At 38.7% G+C, this 23,638-nt stretch overlaps 1 protein-coding gene across 2 annotated transcripts; it reads left to right on the plus strand.

The window, feature by feature from the left end:
• The first annotated feature begins 14,180 nt into the window (after positions 1-14,180).
• PSMA1 (proteasome 20S subunit alpha 1) lies at positions 14,181-22,676 on the plus strand. 2 transcript variants are annotated; one of them, XM_053946478.1, is made up of 10 exons: positions 14,181-14,278; positions 15,253-15,297; positions 17,467-17,568; positions 18,057-18,160; positions 18,911-18,999; positions 19,244-19,314; positions 20,198-20,327; positions 20,949-21,028; positions 21,728-21,832; positions 22,327-22,676. In XM_053946478.1, exons 1-10 carry the CDS (start codon positions 14,276-14,278, stop codon positions 22,381-22,383), a joined length of 786 nt encoding a protein of 261 aa, XP_053802453.1. In that variant the 5' UTR covers positions 14,181-14,275; the 3' UTR covers positions 22,384-22,676. The 2 variants fall into 2 exon arrangements, with proteins under 2 accessions (XP_053802453.1, XP_053802454.1); XM_053946479.1 differs by lacking the exons at positions 14,181-14,278; positions 15,253-15,297 and adding an exon at positions 15,591-15,680.
• The last annotated feature ends 962 nt before the right edge of the window (positions 22,677-23,638 follow it).

Raw genomic sequence — 23,638 nt, forward strand, 5'->3', positions numbered from 1 at the left:
TTAATACTTGAGCATCAGATACATAAATATATTCTGAGTAAGATCAAAATCAGTCTGCATCAGGTCATTTATTGGGAGGGAGAGGGAAGGAAAAAATGAGCTGAGTCTTTCAGTGAGCTTCCCTCATTTCCAGGTCTTTCAGATACCCATTTTATTGACCTTTAATCAGTAAGACAGGTACTTGTTAATTAACATTCTTTTAAATTCTGTTAAATTGCTAAAATTGCATTATACTGTCAGGAGTCATAAAATAACCCAGTAAAGAAATTTGCTGAATTATACCTCTTCAGGGTCTGGCCTGTTTCAGCACATGCTTGAATATAATCTCAACTGTTTTGTTTGGCTCTATTATTCCATTCAGTTTTGTGCATGAAAATCTTATAGACCTTAATGTATTTAGAAAATCATCAGACTTTTCTGATTATGTTTTCTTATGCTAAGTATTGGACAAGTTTGGACCTTGAAGAAAACAGCATAAACAGAGTGACTAATTGTTTTGCTCATAGTTCAATAATACTGAAACCTTCAACTTGAAGTATCAGGCTGCAGATGTCTGAGAAATAGTGGAAATACGTACAGTATCCTACCTCTTGAATAAAAAAAATCTGGACTTTTAAGCCTTCTGGTCTTCTCTATTTATGTTTTAGCATTCAAAGCAACAAAGGACTAATAAGACAGTCTGTGTAAGCCAATCTCTAAACAAAAACATGTTCCAAAGAAGGAAAAAATGTAACAGAATCCTGTAATTGTGACTTAGTAATTATATCTGCTAGAGATTCCACATGAGATTAAAAATACAGCAAAATTATGCAATTAAGCTAATTAGCTCATTAATGTGGAAGTATTTTGTCATTCTAATCACAGAAGGAATTCATCTGAGTAAAAAAGCAGACAGGAATAAATTGTGGTAGGAGACAGAAAATGTCTCGTTTTAAAATTATACATTTATGTGGTTTATGTCTGTCCTCTAAAACCTAAGCACCTGCATTTCTTAGGTTAATGTTATTTTTATAACTTGTTAAGAGCAAGTTGCTCATCACACATAACCTGAGCCTTCTATGATGTTCAGGAAGACATCACAGGCAGTGAAAGTGTTCCAGTTTCAAACAACTTGGCTCAATAACCTTTCTTATTTAAGTCTACTTTTGTAGCTAAAAGTCCCTTTTGTTCCTCATATAATACAATAGGATTGCTTAGCATTTGTAATCAATACTGTGTAAAAGTGCAGTAATTTATCAGCCAGCTCTTAGCATCTTAGCTGAAGATCCTGCTGGCCATTCATTCATGAAGTTGTGCCAAGGGATATATGGAAAAGGTTCCTCACCCAGAGGGTGCTTGGGCACTGGAAGAGCCCCCCAGGAAAGTGGTCACAGCACCAGCCTGGCAGAGCTCAAGAAGCTTTTGGACAATGCTCTCAGGCACAGGGTGTGACTCCTGGGGTGTCCTGTGCAGGGCCAGGAGCTGAACCTTGATCCTTGTGGGTCCTTTCCAATTCTGTGAACCACAGTTTATTGAAAGAAGCACTCATTAAGACAGCTCAGAATTTACCACATAAGTAGCTGCACACTGAGTGAAATGTTTTTGTCATTCTGATGGGGTTGCTGCTTTTGTCACCTCTGTACAGCACAATGACACAACCCTCAATATTTGTAAATAATCCAAATGTATTTAGTTGTCAAAGGCAAACAAATGGAGGTAAAGCAGTGTCACAAGATCAAGTAACGCATAAGTGACTGGATCATTTAACTCGACTATTTTTGTACTCAAAACTAGTGCTTATCATCCTAATGCACGATGTTACAGTAAGAGGAGGAAGAGTTGGATGTGGAAATGTGTTTAAATATTTCCAAGATGTGTATTTTTGTTAGTTGATATTTTTAATAAGTAGGATCTTTTAGAAAATTGTTAACAGCATGTCAGAACTGACTACATAAGTAAAAATAAGGGTATGCTACAGAAATTGTATAATTCTAAATCAAGATAATGCAAGTTATTAACTTCTGTTGATTAAATTTTATTGTGCTTATTTATAGCTAAAATGAGCCGAGCATACTGGTATACAAAGTAATGGTGTAGAAACAATCAGCCATGTGCACCTGCTGGACCTTGCACTGAAAGAATAACAATTGACCTGCAATAGCAAAAGCAACACATTTAGAAGGGTTCTTCCGTTGCTTTGGAGTTTTTTGTATTTGAATTTACAACAACCTTTAAGGAAAGGACCTTGAAAGGAAGCAAACTGGACACAGCAATAGGTTTTTACCCAAGCTGATTAGGGAAACCCAGAAGTTGACATTATGATATCTTTGCACTTATGCTCAATTAGTAGTAACAAGCTAGCAATGACTGATGCTTAATATAAGAAACTCAAACACTGTATGAGCCAAGAACTGTGTTTCAGTTTACATCATTAACTGAGTTCCTATCAATATCATTTATGCCATTCCATAATGTTTCCTGTTGTGATTGTTAAATTATGTGTCACCTAAAAGCTCTCTACAACTCCCTGAAAATAGGTTGTAGCCAGGTGGGGGTCGACCTCTTCTCCCAGGCAACCAGTGACAGGATAAGAGGACAGTCTTAAGCTGTGCTAGGGGAGGCCTGAATCTGGAAAAATTTCTTCACTGAAAGGGCTGTCAAACATTGCAACGGGCTGTCCAGGGAGATGGTGGAGTCACCATCCCTGGAGGTGTTCAAGAAATGACTGCATGTGGCACTCAGTGCCATGGTCTAGTGGACACAATGGTGATAAGTCAAAGGCTGGACTTCAAGGTCTCAGAGGTCCTTTCCAATCAAAATGATTCTGTGACTATGTAAGATTTTATAAAAGCATGGGAAAAACGGTCTCAAGGGTTTTTTGTAACCTGAAAATCTGCCTACTTCAAACTTGATGGAATTTTATTTACATTCGGAAAAAATACTATATCAATTGCAAGTGATATGAAACACATATATCTTATTTTCTTATAACTACTAGCATAACACTGACCATGAAATGAGTTACAGACGTCTTTATTTAGTCAACATTCAAGTATTTTTTCAGAGCAATAGACATCACATAGTAAATTACACTGCTATAGTATTGACTAGTACTAACCCACAACCAACTGCAGTGCTATGTTTATTTATTTTTACTGCTACATTAAAAATGTTATATTTACTACAATTAGAATGTTTATTAAACATGAATACTGTATTATGCCAATATATTGTTAGAGAGAAAAGCATGGTGAACAAACAATACAATTAGTAAATGAAGTGAACATGAACCTGTATTACCCCTTATTATTGTTTACTTACTGATTTATAAAAATTGCTTGTTTGTAATCTGTTTCTCTGTGACTGCTGCTAATTACAAAGACTCTAAAATTCATAATAATTACTGCCTAGTACCAGTGTGTGCTTGATAACCGTTTGAAAGTTTGTGATTCCTGGCCACTTTGGTATTTAGTACTTAATTATTGTAGGCTTATTGCAAAGTAGCAGTTCCCTAAATGTAGGTCTCCTAGATGTATGTAATCTTTGGGATTTAAACTACTACACACTACTTTAATGATTTGATATCTGAAAATTACAAAAAAGCTAACCAGGAGGTTACCCAGATACCAAAGCAGCTGAGTGATACACTTTAGCCAAAGTTCTTTTCATCATATATTCAAATTGCTGCTGTTAATTCTGAGGCACTTTTAAATTAAAAAGTGATTATTACATGTCAGGTGGTACTGTTAACGTTCAGGTCTAAACAAGATTTTATGATCTTCAGTTTTGGCCTTGATTTCTTACTGTGAAGTTGTTTAAGTAGTCCTGATCATTAAAATATTACATACTTGGCATATTTGCTTTCTTTAATGCTGAAAGTGAGGAATACATCAGCTACACATAAATTAAGTTTTGCTTTTATTTATTACCATGTCCCCTTCCCATGATTGATGTATTTTTTAATGTGAGTTCTGAAAGGATTGGAGGGAAAAAGAAAACAGCATTCTAGTTTTAAGGAAAAGTTTAGTTAAATTTTCAGTGCTTTCTGATATATTAGAAGAAGATATTTTTCCAGACTCAATAGTTTAGTTGTTAAAAGATACATGAGACAGGTGTGGTGTTAATTGGAAGCCTGAGATGTATCCTATCCAGTTACCCTCCTTAGTCAGGCCTCCTCCACAAACAGGTCTGTACCAAATCTAATGGTGAAATTAGCATATTTCTGAACAGAAAAACCTCGAATTGCTGTAAAATACATTAATCTGGCATGTAAGTTAAGATAATTAGGTAATTTTCAGCTTTTCAGTTGATAGGCCTGATTCTTTACTGCCTAACAAAGTAAAAAGGCCTTTGAGAGGATAGGCAGGACTACTGCTTTAATATATATCTATTTTATACTCAGGCTTTGGACAACAATTATCTATAAACATGCTTCTCAGAGGTCTAGCTAAAAGCCTTTGTTTTTATAGTAGATAAAGGAATATATTGACCTGGGACGTAAGTGAAATGAGTATATAATTGATTACTGTGGGAAAGGTAATAAGGTTCCAGTTGCCACAGCAGTATCCACAAGCCATTTGGTTAAGTTTGTATTAACCTGAAACATAGATAAACTATTTTTATAAATGGACATGATGGTTTAGAAGACGTTTGTGAAGTCAGGCTAAGCTTTTCAAGTTACTTGAAAAGTTTGTATTAAGTGACAAAAGGACCTGCAGAAGTTTAACTTATGTGAACCTTAACCAGTAGAATGGGGTACTTACCATGAATTTTTAATTGCTTAATCACCAGGAATAGTTCACACATGCAAGTGTAAAATTTTTAGATATGGAATGCAGACAATATGTTCCAAGAGTCAAAAGCTCTTTCTTCCTATAAGAAACCTGCCATCTGTTTTTCTTCCTTCCCCACCTTTTTTTTTCCCCTGCTTTTAACTTCATTTTTCCATACAGACAGGCTATAGGACTTGCAGGGCTCACCTCTTCAAAAGCTTTCTTGATGATTAGGAGTAACCTAAAGACAAGACATGTTGTTTGAATGAGGCAAAGGTTCCACACTCTCTTTATCAGCTGATCTGTTTCTGTTCACCCTGAGGGCCTTATCTGTACCAGTGCTCCAGGCCAGATAATCTTACTGATGGCAGCAGGGGAGGGCATAAGTATCAGCCCCCTGATGACAATGGGACAATAACCAAAAATCTATTTCTGCCAATTGAGTTGAAATGTCCACTGAATCAAAATTATTCCTTATTTCGTACATTGTGGAATGATGGCTCCCAACCTGGAAACTTTTTCAGTTTTCTTACAGCTAAGAGGGTTTTGGCTACTGCTGGCATTTTAGTCTATTTTTTTGGGGTTCTGCTCCAGGGTCTTGAGAGGTGCATTGATCTTGACAATTGTTTCCTAATCTCAGATGATCATTCCCTTTACATTGATAGCCAATATTCCTTGGCAATTTTCTCTTTATACCCACTAAGATCATTAGCACTACTGTCAGGAGTTTTGGGTTTCTTCAGGACCAAATATCAAAACACCTTATTATCCCACCAACACAACTAGAGAATTGCTTCTGAGCATTCTGCTTCAATCAGATTGGGAACAAGCAGTATTCCAAAGACAAAACCCCATACCTGGGACTCTGATTCCTGAATGAGACCTTAGTAGTGTGTCAGCTCCACTGTGGCAACTGGAGAAGCTTTTCAGACCTTCAACATCACATTATGTGTTTTCCAGAGAGCCCTATAATAGGCTATTGCCTGTTATCATATAGTTTAAGATGTCCCTCTGACCAACATCTTCAGCTCCCCATAGTGTACCACAAGTAGTTTCCAAGGCTACTTCTCTAAAAACTCAGGAGTTACTTGTGCTCCATAAAAGACTGGACTCTTCAGCCTCATTTCAGTTCCACATATGGAACTACCTTGTGTGCTTCTCAAACTATATCCACACGATCTTTGACCATTTGGTGACCTTTATCAGATTACTGCCTAAAGATTTTTGCCAGAAGTTTGACACTCCAATTATTGAGGGTCATATATCATCTAGAACAATCCTGCAAGCCTCACATGACACAGCAGGGACAGCAGTCTGTGCTTTCACTGTCCCCTTATTTCTTAGGCAATTTTCTTGGCTTCTGTATTTCCAGGAAGAATAAAGCCATTATAAAGAAAGAGATTCTTGAGCATCTTTTCCAAAGGATCATTGCAGTCCACAAAGTGGGGTGAGCTGGAACATCATACCAGAAGTAAGCAGAAGTGATAGGAAACTACTTACTCCTCTACTGGTTGTTTAGTCAAGTTTTGTCTTTTTTTTAAGTATAGACTTTTGGATGAGTCTGAGGAACTTTATTATTTGAATGTTCTTCTAACTAGAAAACCATTCTCCCAGGTACTAGTAGCAGACTTTTGCTTCTTTGGCTAGAAGTTGTGACTGAGAGACTTGAGATGGGAAGGAGGTATGCTGTCCTCTCCAGAAGTAAATATATCAGGTATCAGACACATTTGCTAGCAATCTGCCCGGGTTCTTGAATGAGCTGGGAAACAGATTAGGTCAGTCAAGCATCCATATCATATGCAGGAAGTCCATGCCAATGTTCTCGAGACTTTTCTACAAGGAATATGGTTAACCAAGACCTACTCTTCCCATGGGTGCAAATAGGAAATGCCAGTCTTTTTACTCCAGAGTGGATTCCAGACTCTTTTGTAGTCAATTGTTAAAGGAGACAAATGCATTCATGTCTTTTTTTTTTTTTTTTTTTTTTTTTTTACTGCCCAGAGTGATTTTTTTCTCTTCAGAGAAATACCATAATTAATAGAAGAACAAGTAAAGGCAAATGTATTTGGCCAAGTAAACTTAATTTTCCACGTGACACACAGAAAAGACTACTTTTTTTTCCTTGTCCTCCTTGTCAGGAATTCAGCTCTATTTCCTGGATGGTGCTAGATTCCTCTAGCAGCTCAATCTATTTGACTGCTCTTTTAGCACTGCACTTCCAGGCTAGTACCCTCCTTGGGTTTTTTTATGCTACAATAGTAATTCTATCTTGAAAGGTTTTCTTAATAACAATTATCTGCTAGTTTTCAAGTAGGTTTTGAGTATCATAGTTGTTTCTTATGCTTCTCAGCACTTTGGAGTGGAGAAATGTCACTTGAACTTTGAAGTACTTGTGAATGCTCATCACAGATCCTTCATAACCCAGCCTTGTTGTAGATATCGGTGAACCTAATGGGAAGAATGATGATGTCTAACTCCATTTCAGAAGGCTAAATGATTGCTTTATTATAATTATGTTATAATACATTAATATGCTATATAAAAGAGGATACTAAATACTACATGCTACTTTCTCTAACTATCATATCTAACTAACTCCCAACTCGTGACCCTGTTCTCCAGAGCCCAGACACAGGTGGATCCGATTGGCTCTCAGGCCCAAACAATCCACCATGATCTAACTAAGAGCTCACTCCAGGTAAACAATTCTCCAAACACATTCCACAAGAGAAAAACATGGAGCAGAAATAGAAATTGTTTTCTCTTTCATTTCTCTCTGTGCACCTCAATAAAAAATCCTGAGAGAGAGAGAAATGTGCTTGCCACACAGCCTAATCCTAGAACAGTAGGCATTAAGGAAGACAAAGTATAGAAGAACACATGCAAAGGCAGATATATGTTTGAAAAGTTACCAACTATTTCAAGAAAAGACTTCAAAATGGTGATAATGCTTATGCAGCAGTGCAGATTAAGAAATGGCATTTCATGAGCTGAGAAACATTCTCTGAAATTCACATTCACTTCACTTTGCAGAAGTGAGTGTATAATGAGTTCATCCCTGGCTGGAAACCAGAGAAAGTTGGTCAGTTTCTAACCAATGTTCAAAAGTCCGCTAAAGGAGAGGTAAACCCCTCCCAAGAATGAAGCACTGCTGTTGTTTTACTGGTATACTACAGTTGCACAATGCTGTGTTACTAAAAACTTTGTTAAAATACAAATATGCATAATGAAGTTGTTATATGTCAATTCCTGACTTATTTTTCAGTTTCTTTCCTTCTTTGTGACTAATCAGATTTAGGCCAAAACCCAAAAGACCATTCCAAATGTGTTGCTGGAGGGTGATACTCAGTATCTAGATTAATCCTTTAAACTCACTAGGCAGATGGTATGACACAGAATTTGGAGATTTAATCAGGTAACTGTCAGCTTTAAATAAAACCAGAAATAAAATATATTTCAATAAAAGCAGAAATGAAATGTATTTTAAATGCCTTCCTAATTTGTTTTAAATTTGGCAGTACCAACTACATGTTCAAGATCTAAGTAAAACTGATGTAAGTCAGTCAAAAAAACCCCATTTTGACTAAATGCTCTAAAGAGTGTAACCCCGAAACTGGATTTTAAAATCCAGGTTGAATATATGCTGAAGAAATGATTAATGAGTCTGATTTGTATTAGAAATATATACTGGTGTCACTTTAGAAGAAAGTTACAATATGAAAGGCCAAGCTACATACACAGGTGAAACTTGGTTATTATTGATAGGGAAGCAGCCCCAGGGAATATTTCAAATTACATTGTATATGTGATTTTTTTGGATAAGATCCTAAACAAATTAACTTAATATTTAGCTTTAGTGGTAAGAAGAGTATTTTTGCCTGAAACGAATCTCAATAATGTGCTGAGTATTGTGTAAAGGTAATAGTGAGAATGCAGAATTTGACAAAAGGAGTGTTCTGTTTGAGAGGAGATTATTTTGTAACTTTCACCCATGTGATTTTCTGCAATACAGAAAGAAATACAAATCCATTCATATTCACTGCTCACTGTGAGGCAAGAAGGTGTCCAGGGCTTTCTGGTAATTGTATTGATGTAATGCATTTTGAATTGCATAACAAAAAATTGATAGCCTCTATCACTGGTCCCTTCAAAATTCTAAGGCATGCATTCAATTTCCAACCTGGAAAATATCTTCCTGTGTTTATTAAGTATCATAACACAGTTGAAACGGTCTATATAAATGCAGGAATAGTCTTCTGATTTCACAATCTGTTCTTTTTTTTTTTTTAATTTCCGTGCTCCAAGTATGAAACCTTTCATTTGGTAAGAACTTTTGTCTGAATAATCATTATTCCCATTTGCTTAATGATGTGATAAACACAGCTTAAAAAATATTTTCGTGCCATGGAATCTGTTGTGAATGAGACATCTGTAGTCACAAATTTATTTGATACATACTTCTTAAAATCAAAACCAGACATGCAGATGTGTGACTCTGTGCTGATATGTTAATAACAAATGCAGAGTTTTTTAGATATTCACTCACTACATTCAAGGCAGGCTTACATCAAGGTGGTCTGGAATTAATTTAGAGCCCTTTTGGCCCATCACTGAATCCTTCCAGGGACCAGGCATAGAAGCCAAGGGTTGTGCCAAATACTCTGGATTTAGAATTATCCTTACCTCAATGGAATTTCTTTAGAATTTAAGCATGTGTGGTGCAGTGTCTGAGTTCCATGATCTGTCAGAATTATCACAATGGACACAACCGTGCCAGAAGCTCTCTCACATTTGTCAGGACAGGATTAAATTTCTGCTTGCATTGTTGTTAGTTTAGGAATACATGCAATAAGGATGACAGTGCCAAACAAAATTTGTTCTACGAAAATTGGGATATGCATGACAGCAAAGCTGTTAAAATCCATGTAGCAAAATTAGGAGCTTGGCAAAAAGTAAAATAAACCTGGCTGATGACAGCTCGATTTTTAAGACTAAAGCCTACTCAAACATCTATTTTTCCTGCATATTAATTCTCTATTGATGTCTTTCCTAATCAAAAATTGAATCCACAGTAAGAATAGGCTGAATCACTTTTAAAAAAATGTGGTCTACAAATACCAGAACCATTGCCTAAACAGCAATTATTACAATGTTTATCTCTCCCACAGAACTTGAAAATGCCTCAAATAAAGAGAAGTGTCACATAAATCCTTAATGCTTTGCCATGGATAGTATGTCATTCCTAGGGCTTTTTCTCTGTCTCTTTTTTCTTTTTTCTTTTTTTTTTTTTTTTTAGTTTAATATCCTCCAGAAAATTTGTTTCTGTATGTAAGTGTCTTTCCATTTTTAAAGCAGAAATTTTTGGCACCAGCAGATACAGCAAAAATATTGTGAACATTTTATTGTGTGATCTACATATAAGCACTCGTTGTAAAATATTTATGGCATATAAATGCATAAGTAAGAAGGTAATACTTTGTCTAGTCATTAATTTAATATGACAACAATGTCAGTGGTAAGGAAATGGGATCCATTAGTGGTCTTATGGCTTCATTTCTGTGCCACACTGTTATTTCCTATCTGTGATGATTCTTTCATAGGGAGAAATTTTCAACCTGATATAGTCTTTATTCGTGAATCTGTTCACCATTCTCTCTCAAAGTGTTATATATCCACTGCTGAAGGTTTGATGATGCTTTGGTTTTGATTCAGGTATACTCAAAAATAGCTCCAACAATATGAATCAATAGAGCAGTTAATATATTTGAAAGAGCTTATGCAGCTATATGCCCACTGAAATGGATCTTTTATCCACAGAAACTTAGTAACTGCCATTCTTTTTCATTGAAATGAAAAGCTTAGCAGATTTTCTGATAACTACAACAATTTCTTTCACAATTCTCCATAAATTATGATAATAATTCTTCAGTTGTATTTTGATGACTCAGACAATTCTACGTATGCTGTTTAAAGCATAACTTCTAGGCTAGCAAGCAATTTACAGCTCAAAGTACATTTTTCTTGTACAATAAAAGCATATTATACAGAAACTCTTCTTCACTCATAGTGAATAAATAAATTTCAGGTCCAAGAAATAACTAGCAATAATATCCATCTAAATTTAAATATATTTTTGGCCTATTCAAACAAGAACCTGCAAATAAAAGCTATTTCCATGACCAGGATATGCTACAACAGCTCTGCTGTGTTGAACCTTGTGCCCGTGTTTGTTCCAGAACTGGACAGAACGAGCCAGACTCTTTCCTGCAGCTCTCTTTCCACAGGGATTATTTAAACCTGCTTTCAGCATTGCCTCGTCTTTCCTAGCCAGCTTTGATGATCAAGCAAAGTTAGTTGCCCTGCAGGCCTGTCTTGAAAAGGTCAACTGATGTCAGTCCACAAAAGCTATGGATTAAAAAAAGTAAGGAGTGGACTTTAAAATGCATGTAGTTAACACTTCTCCTGACAAAACATTCCAGTGATTTAAATTGGTCAGTAGTTTAAAAATGGAAAAAAATGCCTTTGGCAACATGAATGCAAGTTTGTCATAGAGACTGAAATGTCTGCATCTCTACTAATTTGCCAGCACAAGAATAGGAAAGAAATCTGGTATAATTTATATAGAGAGGTTATTTTTTCCTATTTATTAATACAAAATGATAGATTTTTTCCTTTGTAAGAACTTCCAAGATTGTCTTTCAATGATTCTAAAAACAAGTATGTACATTCATAGTTGCTGCCAAATTTTTATTTTTAGTCTTAACCTACTTGATGAAAATGTCATCAAATACTACGTATTTCATACACCAAGGCTTCTAATTAATTAATTAAGTAGTCTTGTCACCATATATCTATTAATGAAGCAAATCTCTTACCTGTATTAAATCCAAATATGGATTGTTCACATTGTCAAGGCAGTAAGACAGTTCTCAAAATAACTTAGTCAAAATGCTCAGTCCTGAGCACATTATGACAGCACTGCTATTTGTGGGCAACCACTTGTCCATCTGACAGGAGTGGCTCTGTGATCTCTCTGGGATCTATCCTTCCCCTTCTCCAAGGGGATGGAGGCACTGCCTTCATTCAGTCTGTCTCTTACTCTGGCACAGCAGTTTTCTTCCTCCTCCTTTGGCAGTCTGCTGTGCCTAAGCAGCACAACGTGCACCCCCTGGGAGTGCTCCCAGAGTTTCACCACTGACCTCAGAGGAGCCAGTCTTTTGCCAAAATACTCCATCTAACTAGGAGCATAGCACACAGGGGTTAATGTGGGCTGATGGTGAGTGGTATCCCAAAAAGGAACTTGCAGGAATGTTGTTTCCTCTTGTGAATCAGCAGAAGCAGAGGCATAATGGCCTTGCCTTTCAGTTGCTGTACATTAATCTCTGCAGAGCAATGCCTGTCATCGCTCAGATGTCAGATGCTGTTTATAACTCTGCTGGAAACACAGCGTAGAATAAAACAGGCTCACTAGTTTCTCTTGAGACTGTATATGCATGGTTTAGGTTAGCTATGCTTTCACTGCTGCTCTTAGCTCAAACATTGTAGCAGCAGCATTGGTGACTCGGACTGTTGTTTAGTCTGTGAATTTGTCCAGTTGCTCTCTCAGTATGTGACCAAAAGCCCATGATGTATTCAGGTGCAGAGGTTTCTACAGCACAGGTATGACTAGACCCAGAAGTACCCCCTTGGCTTGGCTTTTAAAGACACCCTGCACCAGAGCTGCAGGACAGAGAGAAATGTTGAATCTATTCAGCATCTCTGTGCCAGCTGTGATTTGGCAAGAGTTCAAAGCCTTTCCTCCTTTATCTGCTATTTACACTGAGGACTTCTACTCCTTACTGTCATCCTTTATATGAAGCTATTCCATAATTTCCTTCTTTCTACTTTTCCCAGTGCCACATCTTTTCAAGGTGGGAAACAAGAGTCATGGCCAATGTTCAAGTGTCAGATGCAGTATGGATTTATATAGTGGCACAGCAATGCTTTATGTTTTGTTCTCCTTCCTTACATTTAATTTGGACACTACTGAGCACTGAACTTGTTTTCATACAGCTATCAATTGTGTATTCATTGCTCTGAAGTCATCCTGGTTATCAGGTTGTCAACTGTGAAATCAAAAGGGAGAAAATATTATTTTCTCTTAACTTAGATATTTTAATAAGTAGTTCATTTAAATGTGAGGATAGTTTTATCTTTACTTTTCAGTCCTGTACTCTTTTATATTGTGATGTCCCGATGTAATATATTGATTGCTGCTCATCATTCAATTTTTCACTCTGCAATTAAATTTCTAATATATGCAAAATACTTCTTTTCTGGTGTGATGCCTTTGTTATCTGAGAAAGAGCTATGAGATTTTGCCTTGTTGATTTTGTCTTTCTCGTCTTCTGGATCGACACCTTACACCCTCAGTTTAAATGAGGAATAGGCTGGGAGCTCTTTAACACCACCAGCACACTGAGGTGAAATCACAAATACACCTTCAACCCTCTGGCTTTAGCCCTGCCTGTAGAGGTCTCGTCCTGAGCCTAAAGGGCAAGAAGGAGCATCCAGAAGGAAGTGAATGACTTCCTCCCACCGTAAGCATTTCCCCGTTCTAGAGATTATTCCTGTCTCCGGCATCCTCTTGCACTGCTGCCCTGGGAATACAGAGCAGTTGTGCTGCCTGCAGCCCTGCGGCAGCAGGAACCCCGTCCCCTGCCCCCCTTCCTGCTGCCACGGGACCCCAACCCCTTCGCTTCAGAATAAATTTTTAATAGCTGGGCATCTGATGACTTCGAGTTTGGCTACATCTTCTTCTATCCATCTAATAAAGGGGGAAAGATTACTCGGGAAAATACTTCCGTTGTTATTTAATAAACCTGCAACAGTTCATAGAGCTCCCAAAAGTTCTTTATTTATGCAGCTATTACCAATATTCTCCACGAAGTTTTACAATCCTGCTTTTTTTTATCGCTAAAACCGTGGCTGCTGATATTCCTCGCTGTACAAATACAGAACAATGGGGAGTCTTGGCGTGGTTTAGCCTTCTATCAAAACTAACGCGGTTGTGCCAAAATGAGGGGAAATGTCTGCGTGTTGTTCTGCTCCCGTGGGTGGAATGAATGGAGCTTTGGGGGGTCCAAAGTTCCACTGGGGAGTCCCTTATTGCCGTAGGAAGTTATTGGGGAGCGGCACTGGGGAGCGGCTGCGGGAATATTTACTGCAACCTCCGGGAGACCTGAAAGCTGTTCAGCTCTCTTCATAAAATGTTTATACATCCTGTTCCCACACAAAAACGGTGAGGAAAGGAAGTCGTTTCCGAACCAAATAAACTTTTTTTATTATCAGAAAGCTTAAAAATAACAAAACAATTTCGGTAATTTAAATCGGCCTTCAACTAGCCGCCTCCCCCTCAGAGGCAGTGCGCAGGCGCGGCCCATCGATGACTCGCGGCGCGACTGGCGCCGCCTGCCCGCTCCCGACCCGGAGCGCTCGCTGCCCCGCGCCGCCCGGAGCCGCCGCCGCCGCCGGGAAGCAGGACGATGGTGAGGGCCGCCGGGGCGGGACAGGGGACACGGCCCGGGATAGGGGACCCCCGCCGCCTGCCCGGCCTGCCCAGCCGGCACGGGGGAGCCGGGAGAGCGGGCGGCAGGGAGCGGGCCCGTGAGTAAGCAGTTCCCGGGCCACGCGGGGCCGCGGGCGGGACTGGGCCTCGCTGCCGGCGTGAAAACAAATGGGAGCGGGGAGCTTGCCCTGCTTCGGCCCTGGGACAGAGACTTCCGAGGCCCTGTGAGGATGCATGTAGATATCTCTCCAGGGGTCTGGAGCATCTCTGTTGTTAGGAGACTGCGGGAACTGGGCCTGTTCAGTCTGGGCGAGAAGGCTGCGAGGGGATTTATTAATGCATACAGGTATTTCAAAGGCGGGCGAAGAGGATGGTGCCGGACGCCGGACACTTTTCAGTGGTGCTCGGTGACATGATGAGGAGCAATGGCCATAAACTGAAACTAAAGAAGTTTCACCTCAACATAAGGAAAAAGTTCTTTACACTGAGGGTGTCAGAGCACTGGAAGGGCTGCCTAGGGAGGCCATTGAGTCTCCCTCTGGAGACATTCAAACCCACCTGAATGTGTTCCTGTGTCACTGCTCCTGCGGCCCTGCCTTGGCAGGGGGGCTGGACTGGTTGATTTCTAGAGATCCCTTCCACTTAACAGTTTGACAGAAGGAATTTAACAAAGTAAGAACTTATTCACAGAAAGGGTGGTTATTGGAATGGGCTGCCCAGGAAGGTGGTGGCGTCACCATCCCTGCAGGTGTTTAGGGAGGCTGGATGTGGCACTCAGTGCCATGGCCTAGTTAACTGGGTCGTGATCAGTCACAGATTGGACTCGATGTATCAGAGGTATTTCCAACCTTATTGATTCTGTAGTGCTGGGATTCTGTGAAAACCAGGGTTTCCTCCAGGAGCACTCTGTTAGCTTATTAGGGATACTAATGAGTTTTATTTTGTTCATTCCAGTTTCGCAACCAGTACGACAATGATGTCACAGTTTGGAGCCCACAGGTAAAACCTTTATACACTTGCTCACTGGGGTTCTAACTTCGTTTTTGGGTTTTCTCCACCTCACAGCAGTGGTATTACAGTCACAAATGTTGTGCTCAGGTGCCTGAAGCTTCCTGCAGGCTGCTCCCCTCTCCCTTTGTAGGCTGTAGGTGTCCAGAAAGCTCTCAGCACATCCCTGTCTGCTGGTGTATGAACCTAAGTGCTGCTTACCTGGGCCTTGTTCCCTCCAGGTGCTTAATGCAGTTGCTCTCTAAATGTACTTGTGACGTGCAAAAGAGATGCTGTCATCTTTGGGTGGTTGGACGAGATGATCTTGTAAAGGTCCCTTCCAACCCAAACCATTCCATGACACTATGATCCATTCACAGAGCTACGATAAGTAGGTAAGTAAGGTACACAAAGCATGAAACAGTTTCAGTCTCCCCAAAGTTAAGCCGTTGCTGGCTCTTTCTCTCTTCTGTCCACTAGATAATATGGGGAAGGAGCTATTTAGTTTATAATTGGGAGGTTCAAGTGAGATTTGCATTTGAATTTGAAATTTTACTACTTCTGAATCAGTTTCACACTGTGTATTTGTACTGAAAGCATAGATTGTGTGTTCTGAAACTTACACAGGTTGTGTTGAAAGTAAATATTCTGGAATTTTAAAAGCCACTGTCAGCTGAGGTTTTTAATATTGCCTCTTCTCTCACTATGGATATTTTAAGACAGGATGCTTACAGAAGACCAGAGCCTTGGAAGAAGACTCTTTTTGTATTCAGGAAAACTGGAGATTTATTTAAAATACGAGTAGCAAATTGCATTAGTATAAAGCTAATGTATCATTAGTTTGTGGGTTTGTATGGCTACTGAAATTCTTCATCATGTAGCACTATTGCATGTGAGATACATTTTCCATACAGTGCAACAGAGCGAGTTCTATCCTTTCCTCTCCCCATGAGGGCAATCTTGAATATTTCCCTTTTTTTTCACTCAATACCATGATAGGTGTAGGTGCCTTTGAAGGTGTTGGTGTCTTTGAGCTGTTTTCATCCTTCTTAATGATTCTGTTTCTCTGGCAGGTTCTGTATCACAAACTTTAATTTTTTTGTCTTATCTGTTACTTTAGAAGTTACTTTTAAAACTATAACATTCTCTTGAGACTTTTAGCAGATACTGCAAAATATCAACAGCACAAATTTCTATGTTTTTCTTAAATTACCTTGAAAATATTAATAGTGTTGGGTTTGTTCTTAAAAAAGACCTTTAAAATTGCTACTGTGATGCAATTGCTACTCCATCCATTCTTGGAGTTGAGGCACTGATGTGATGCTGTAATAGTTTTTGGCACTGTCAATGCAGGAGCAAATCATACTTTACTGGGAGATGTTTTCGAATATGTTAGAAAAGAAAATAGGAGATTTAAAAACTTGAAGAGGTTTCACATTTTTACAGTCTTGCATATCATTCCTGACAGCTGACAAATTCATGTTGGACATGTCACAGCAATTCAGTGCTGCTCTTGGGCAGGAAATATCTTATGTTATTGAAATTCCAGTTGAAACAGGGGATGAAATTCAGCATTAGGGTCTTTCTAGTAGACTTAAATAAAGGACCTTAAGCAAAAAATCCCCAACAACCTATGGGAAGGTAGTATCCTGTAGATCGTCCCTTGCACGTTCACCATAACAGCTACTGTGTTCCACTCCTTCCCAACTGATGGGATGCATCTCCATGGTGTCTGTGCTTGCAGGATAGGAGTGCCCGTGTTGGCTGTCTGACATGGGCTGGAGTGCTGAAAATGGGAAAACCCTCAGTGGTTCTGTTACATGGATGCTAAAGCTCCTGGCCACCTCTGCAGAACTTGTAGGGACCTCAACTCCTGTTTGAGACCTCTACTCCTGTTTCAGACGTGCAGTTGGCCAATAACTTGTTCAGAAGTTATTGGGGAATGGCTGGTGAGACACAACAATTGTGTAAGACTAATTTCTTCAGCAAACCCGATTAAAAGTTAAGTGTCCAACTTCAGCTGGAAGTTCTGTCTGTCTTTGAATCACGTTCTGATTTAACCTGTTGTGCAGTGAGTGTCCCCGTTGGGGTGGGGCATCAAAGGTCTGAAAATGCAAAATTGGAAACTGATTCAGAGGATTAACTAGAGAGTGATTGATGACCTTCGACTTGGTTTTGCAGGGCCGAATTCATCAGATAGAATATGCCATGGAAGCAGTGAAACAAGGCTCAGCTACTGTGGGGCTGAAGTCAAAAACACACGCTGTCCTGGTGGCCCTCAAGGTAACTGCTGAACTCTGCTCTCAGTGGGGACAATAATGTTCATAGAAAAGTTTTAGTCTGGCAAATTAGTTTTGTGCAGTCTGTACTTAGACATGAAATGTAAATGCAATTGCAGATTCCTTTTGCTTGAGGACTGAAATACTTCCAGTACCTATGCAAAGCAGATCTTCACAAAATGGTGAAGGAAATGAAGAGAAGATTTTTTTTCCTTTAACATATGTGTTCTTTCCTTTTGTTTTCTTTTAATTTGTTATTAAGTAGTAAATCTATTCCTTTCTTTTCCCAAAACTTGAATCTGTTCTTTCTTTTGTTCTGAGAGAACTGAAGTGGAATTAGGTTTTTCTTGTGTCCTGTTGCAAGTTTATGAATTCAATTTTTTTTATTGTTTCATGAACATATTCAGTTCTTGCTATAAATGTTAGCAGATTTCTCCACAGTACTTGGCAGACTGTTCAGTTTGCCACATAGCTTTCTTCTTTTATGCATAGAGAGCACAGTCTGAGCTGGCAGCTCATCAGAAAAAAATCCTGTACGTTGACAACCATATTGGTATCTCCATTGCTGGACTTACTGCCGATGCAAGACTCTTGTGGTGAGTATCCTGCTTGTTGACATACACAGTGCTGCAATTATGAGGGAAAGTTCATTCAGACTATTGCAAATGACATTTACTGCTTTGCTAAGGATTAGTCTTGAGTTGCAGCTTAATGTTGTATTATGCCAAAGACCTCAGCATAAAATTCTGGCAAGTTTTTAACTAGTTGGCAGAAATCTCATTTGTTTGGCCTAAAATTTTGCTCTTTGGTTTTGTTACAAGTAAAACAGTCCTGTCTGCTTTCCTCAGCGTGAGAGAGTTTCCAAGCAGTCTGAGAAACTCTATCACATCTTTTCCTCTGGCAGCTGCTTCTGTGTACACACATTCGAGAAAGTTATTAAACACATACAGTGCTGTTTGTGTAGGCTTCAGGGGGGCTTGCTTTTAGCAACTTGGATCAGAAGGGCTGCAAAGGATTTCTGAAATAAGTTTTAAGTTACCATTTAACCTTGCCATTTATCCAGAGGATTCTTCTGTTGCCTGCATGAACTTCTACTTTCTTTGCATTTGTATGGCTGAAATGCCCAGTTTATACTTTATCAAACCTGTGGTCAACTTTCTCAATAACAATGATAGGTCATGTAGAAATGAAATAATGGGAAGCCTTTGACCCTTTTTCTCATGAACAGAATTGAAACAAAAATGCTTACCTTAACAGACAAGCCTTGAGACAAAACCTCATTGTGTCTTTGATCCATGCACTGATTTGAATTTTTAATTTTTTTTTTTTGTATTTTTGCTCCCTAGCAATTTCATGCGTCAAGAGTGTTTGGATTCTAGATTTGTGTTTGATAGACCTCTTCCAGTTTCTCGTCTAGTGTCACTAATTGGAAGCAGTATCCTTTTTTTATACACTTGTTATACTTTTATAGCTTTTTACTCCTTCATAAAATGACTTTAATCTGTCACAGCTTAAGAGTTGAAAAAGTTTTTTGGACAATTCTTCTTTGTTCACGCTGCTTGTGTATACTTTTGGAGAACAGCCCATAAGGCTGCATTTTGGTCCATCTCTGCTTGGTTTAGGAAAACTCTTGGGTAATTATCATATAAGTTTGAGATTGTTTCCTTAGCTTTCCTAAGAAACCCAGATTCCAACTCAGCGCTACGGCAGGAGGCCCTACGGAGTAGGACTGCTCATCGCAGGCTATGATGTGAGTAAGCTGCTCTGGCTGCTATTGATCTGCAGGAAAATGTGCTTAGGGAAACTTTATGCAACAAATAAATGTCAAGAGGGAAAGATGGAAGAGGCAGACTGGTCAAAATTCTCTGAATAAGGAAATAATTTTCTGTATCTTACCCTAAAATAGTTCAGAAGTTTTAATTAATAGCTAATCCTTCCTACACTTACTGAGTATTTTAAGGTGCAAAGATGAGATTTTTTTATCTAAATATTTTGCAATTGATTTTGGATGTTTACAAACTATTATTTTTAAAACTTCCAGTAAAAAAAATGGATGTGGAAATCACCACTGGCCTCTCTCTCACTTGTTTAGCAACAACATTTTGCTTAATGCAGCACACAGAGAATCTCTGTCCTGAAGATTGTTGACGTGAGGATGGTTGGAGGAAATTTTGATATTGCCTGAAATTTTGGATGGTGTGGTTTAGTCTACAGCAAGTTTTTACTTTTTTGTAGGTAACACAGAATGTGTGTAAAATACCTGCTGCAAGCCATAAAGTGGGAGCATACTTAAGCACAGTGCAATTTGTAAAACAGAGAAAGAAACTTTTTTGTGCCAGCCATCCTGTCCATCTAAAAGCTGCAGATGAGAGAAGTAGAGAAAAAGAGGTTTTTGAGTTTTTTTAAAAATCGTTGTTGTGGTTTTTTAAACAACAGTTTTGAAGGAATTGCATAAGAACAGTGATATGATCAGCACTATAAAATATATATAAAACATGTTTCTGTGCACATATGTAGGTGTGATGTACCATGAAGCAAAACTCTTTTAGAAAATTTTGTGCTCTAGCAGCAGACTTGGTGTGAATTTATATATTTGTTTAACATTCTGTGGGGTTTTTCTTCTCTCTTTGTAGGACATGGGCCCTCACATCTTCCAGACTTGTCCCTCTGCAAACTATTTTGACTGCAAAGCAATGTCCATTGGTGCTCGTTCACAGTCAGCACGAACTTACTTGGAGAGGCACATGACTGAGTTCATTGACTGTGAGTAATGGAGCTCTCTCTACCCACTGGTATTCATCAATTCTGCAGTTTATCTCCTGCTGCCACTCCATCCTTTTGCACTGAGTGAGATGAAGTATTGTGAGCCGAGTTTGGCATAACTGTAAATCTGCATGAAGACAAAATTTTAGAGAATATGGCTGAGATTTTCATGTCTTAACACGTTGGTGTTTATTTCATCTAATGGAAAGAAAAGCTGTGAAAAACATTAAAAGCCTCTGCCCTTTTTAACTCAGGAAAAGTGTTTCCATAGCAGAGCAGGGTTAGTATGTCAGGGCAAGTATTTAGGTGCTGCATTTAAAGTGGTGAATTTATTTTTGTATGGGGTGATGATGAGGAACCATTGAATACCTGCTTGGGGGGAAAAAAACTTAAATCAAGGCAGGGGTCAAAAATGGATGCACTTGGCCTCAAATATAGGGGAAGGCTGGTTTCTCAAGGAAAACTTTTATAACTAGCTCTGCTCAGAAAGGAGAGGAAGTCTGGGAGTCAAGTTGACCCAAGCTGATCTTGGAGCTGTCAACTAGGATTAGGAAGAAGGGGAATGAGTGTCTAGAGGTAATAACGTATAGTTTGTGAATGTCTTTCTGATTCTATTTTAAGGTAATCTTAATGAGCTAGTTAAACATGGACTGCGAGCCCTGAGAGAGACTCTTCCTGCTGAACAGGATCTAACCACCAAGGTAAGGACTAGGTTTCCTTTGCTATTGTTACTTGGAAGTAACTGTGACAAAATTCTTGGAAGTATGGCTGGTACTGAAGCTTTGAAGCTGAATACTGGTAGATAATATCTTCATTTCATGTCACCAGTTTATCTACTGTTCTGTGTTCATCTCAGATTTAAGTTTCTTCACAAAAATGATGCTTTCACTAAATAAAACATTATTTCCTTGGTGGTTTCACTCTATCTTAAGCTTTGATCAGTGGTTAAGTTGCATTATCTGCAGCTGTAGAATCCCAGCTTTGCATTGTAAGCACAGTCAGTAATTCACCTGGGCAGTGAGTGAAGGTAATGCACCAACAGCTTCTAGAGCATCCAGCATCACAAAGCTACAAAAACTTTTGACAATGAATTGAGGACCTGTTGAAGAAGAAAATTCTAAGGATATCCAATTATCTACCATTTTCCATGTATTTTTATTCTTAGCTCGCCATGTTTTTTTAGAGGTCTTAAAATAACTGAAAATAAAAATGAGATGAAAATAGGCGGTTTTGAGAAATTGTGTGTTATGAAAAAGAAAACAAAATGAAAGAAATTGAAACCTTTGAATGCCTTTACTTAGAAGATTTTGAAATATGATAGCTTTTGTAAATGAAAGCTGTAAAGCCAAAGTTAATTGCAGGAAAATGCTTCTCACTACTTCCAACCCTTTGCTTGACAGAATGTTTCAATTGGAATTGTGGGCAAAGACATGGAGTTTACTATCTATGATGATGATGATGTAGCACCATTCCTAGAAGGTCTTGAGGAGAGACCACAGAGAAAGGTGAGTGGTTCAGATGTGAATAAATAGGCTTAGTTGAAAGACAATAATTAGATATGATCTACTGTGTTTAACATAAATTTAATTCTACTACTGTAACAGAGTATTAGGAAGGCGATTTTTAAAATACATAATTACTATAGGAACACTCTCTAATCTTAACTGGTAACTCAGATGCTTATTAAATCAGTTTATTCTGGATTTATGCCAGGCTGTTCCAATATCATCTTCTTTCCTCATCTCTGATCAAGTACAAGTTTCCACTGTTTTACAGCAGAAGTGGTTGCATATGTTTCTCATGCCCTTTGCAAGACGCCTCCATAGTCTCCTAATTACCAACTGTGTCCTGCTTGTGTTTAATTCGGATAACAGTAATTCATGAGCTGTTGGCTTACACAAGCTGCATTTACCACTCATGGTACTCCAATGGGGATAAAGCTGATTTGTCAAGTGTTGTCTTCTGCCTTCCTAAAATACTTCTTTTTCCTCTCTCTAAGCCGGTTACGCCCGTTGAAGAAACAGTGGAGAAGGCAGAGGAGCCGATGGAGCACTAGTTGGTGGATGAGTTCCTCTGTTAATGAATAATTATCCAGGAACATTTATCCATTTGCTGGTAACTTTATCCTCACCTATATATGTTTTCTGATGCTACATTCTGAGGATTGCTCATAAAGAAAGAAACCAACCCACCCACCTATCCTTAAAAGATAGACAGGAGGACATACCTGGGTGTAACTTGGACAAGAAAGGTGTAATCCTTTTCTAAATAATACATGATACTGTTTTATAAAGAAAAGATACTGTCTTTAACTCATAAAGACAAGTGGAAATAAATCACTTCCTCGGATTCTGCTGTGAGTTTGATTTTTTTTTTCAGTCTGAAAAAACAGCTGTTTACAAATAGTAGTGTCATATCAAGCTGCCGTTCTGTGTTTGATCATTTGTTAGAGCGTTTGCTTACCATGTAGAACTGAGAGGATCTTAAAATGCCTATGAAACCATAAAATAGTCATGGAGCAAACAGGGAACATCATTTCCCTGTGTCAGCTTGTCCCAGCTGAAAAGGCATTTGTGGTTATGAGGCTGAAAAAGCATGAAGCTGACAACCAGCTTGTGGTCAGGTTTTTTGGGGGGATTTACTCAACCCCAGCTCTTTTAGCACTGTCAGTGTTTCTTTAGAGCCATCAGCCAGCCTTGGGGCAGAACAGGGCTTTTAGCTCACTGGGGGCTGAATTGGAGTAACAAAAAGCCACCAGAAGTTCCCATTAGAGGTCTCCAGGGCTTTGTCTCTTCAGCTTGGTCTGCACCTGGTGCTCTTTGGATTTAAGCTGAATGCCACAAAATTTGGGACTAGCAGTGCCTTCCTCAGGGTCATCTGCCAGGGAAGCCCAGTGAATTGCTGCTTCCTGGGTGGGATGCTGTATTGTAAGCAAGAATGAGTTCAGTATAATTATTCTCCCCAGTGATTGCATTGAAAATAGCAAGGAACAGTCTTCTGGAGTGGACCCACATAGGACCTGATAGCCTGTTCGGTGTACTTAAACAAAAAAAGGGCCTGGAACTTGCAGATTAATCATTTATTAATATTTATTAATTAAACAAAAATTAATAAATCATGGTACTGTTTTAAACAGGCTTTAAATAATGTCTTGAATCCATACAAATAGTTCAGTCATGAAAATAGCAAAACAGCAGTGCCAAGGCTGCATATTTGGTTCTTAAGCACTAGAAAAAGCTGCTTTTATTTTTCCTAAATTTATTTTCGTCTTTCCCCTATTATTTTTCTATTTATTTCCTCCCTTATTTATT

This window comes from Vidua chalybeata, chromosome 6, assembly GCF_026979565.1.
Source record: "Vidua chalybeata isolate OUT-0048 chromosome 6, bVidCha1 merged haplotype, whole genome shotgun sequence".
Classification (NCBI taxonomy): Eukaryota; Metazoa; Chordata; class Aves; order Passeriformes; family Viduidae; genus Vidua; species Vidua chalybeata.